The 1,355-nt window shown below is 57.1% G+C and overlaps 1 protein-coding gene across 1 annotated transcript in view; it reads left to right on the forward strand.

Moving 5' to 3' along the window:
• Nucleotides 1-786: 786 nt before the first annotated feature.
• The window catches only part of KLRG2 (killer cell lectin like receptor G2), a 9,783-nt gene continuing 9,214 nt past the window's right edge, over nucleotides 787-1,355 (forward strand). The window contains exon 1 of the mRNA XM_006777137.2: nucleotides 787-1,350. Within this exon, the coding sequence (XP_006777200.1) occupies nucleotides 1,242-1,350 (109 nt within the window). The 5' untranslated portion in view covers nucleotides 787-1,241. The remainder of the gene's footprint in view (nucleotides 1,351-1,355) is intronic.

The following is a 1,355-nucleotide window of genomic DNA, read 5'->3' on the forward strand; positions in this document are numbered from 1 at the left end:
AGGGCATCACATGTCCCTTGTGGTGTTTGACCTTTGAGTTCAGGATTTACTATAGTAACCAGTCTAAGGGAATAGTGACCAGTCAGAGGGGATACCAAGGCACCAGGATCTGCAGCCTTTATACGCCATAGGGAAAGGGAACTCAGTGGGACCCTTTCCCCCTCCCCATGTGGGAGTCTGTACTTGTTCTTCCATAAATCTCCACCTTTGCTATACTACTCTGTCCGTGGGTTCATTCTTCCACTCTGGCGGACAAAGAATCCGGGTTCCAGTCCAAAAATTGTTTCACCAGGCTGGCAGGGGACCAGCTCCTGCCACCATGAAGAGACACATTTTGCCCTGACCGGTTTGGCTCAGTGGATAGAGCGTTGTCCTGCGACTCAAGGGTCCCAGGTTCCATTCCGGTCAAGGGCATGTACCTTGGTTGCAGGCACATCCTCAGTAAGGGGTGTGCAGGAGGCAGCTGATCGATGTTTCTCTCTCATTGATGTTTCTAACACTCTATCCCTCTCCCTTCCTCTCTGTAAAAAAATCAATTATATATGTATTTATAAAACACATTTATATATATAAAGAAAAGACACATTTTCATTTCTCAGTCTTTAAGGGGCGAGCTAGCAGGAGTCAGGCCTGGGACTGTGCGGGAAGGGGTCGGGGGTCCTCTCAGGTGTGGCGCCCCTCCTCTCACTACATTGTCGGGACAACCCGCTCGGCTGCTTTTCCGCAGGCCGCCCCATTTCTTTCTTTTTCTTTATGCCTGTTCTCTCGCCCCATTTCTTTTGGAGCCCTGGTTTTTCTGGGGTCTGCGGATCTCTGCAAGACTTGACCAACCCGCCCCGCCCAAGTTGTAACTTTCCAAATGCGCCGGAGGCTGAGGGCTGGGGTGGGAGAGGAAGTGCGTGGGACTCAGCACAAAGAAGAGCGAAGAGGCAGGCGGGGCTCCGGGTTCTCTCTGAAAGCTGCTCCCAGACCTTCCCCGGAAAACCGCTCACCCAGGCCCTTCCGCCCCGCACTCCCCGGTGCCTGGCGAAGGAAGGGCCGGGGACCTGGGGGGCGTGGCCAATCCAATTGCAGCCAATCCCCGAGGGGAGCTGGTTGGAGGGTGTGGCACCCCGGGGAGGGGCGTGGTTCGACAACTTCAGCCGGTCAGCTGGACCAATCCCGACCCGGGAGGCGAAACGGACCCCTACCTGAGCCCAGGTGAGCTGTACCGTGCGTCTCTCCGTGGCTCCGCGCCCGGGATGGAGGGAGCCCGGGCGGCATCCAGAGGAGACCGAGCCGGAGCCGAGTTGCCAATGGAGCCCTTGGAAAGCCAGGAGCCGGGGCTGGAGCTGGCGCAGGCCCCCGCGGAGGAG

This window comes from Myotis davidii, unplaced genomic scaffold, assembly GCF_000327345.1.
Source record: "Myotis davidii unplaced genomic scaffold, ASM32734v1 scaffold329, whole genome shotgun sequence".
NCBI classification, from domain to species: Eukaryota; Metazoa; Chordata; class Mammalia; order Chiroptera; family Vespertilionidae; genus Myotis; species Myotis davidii.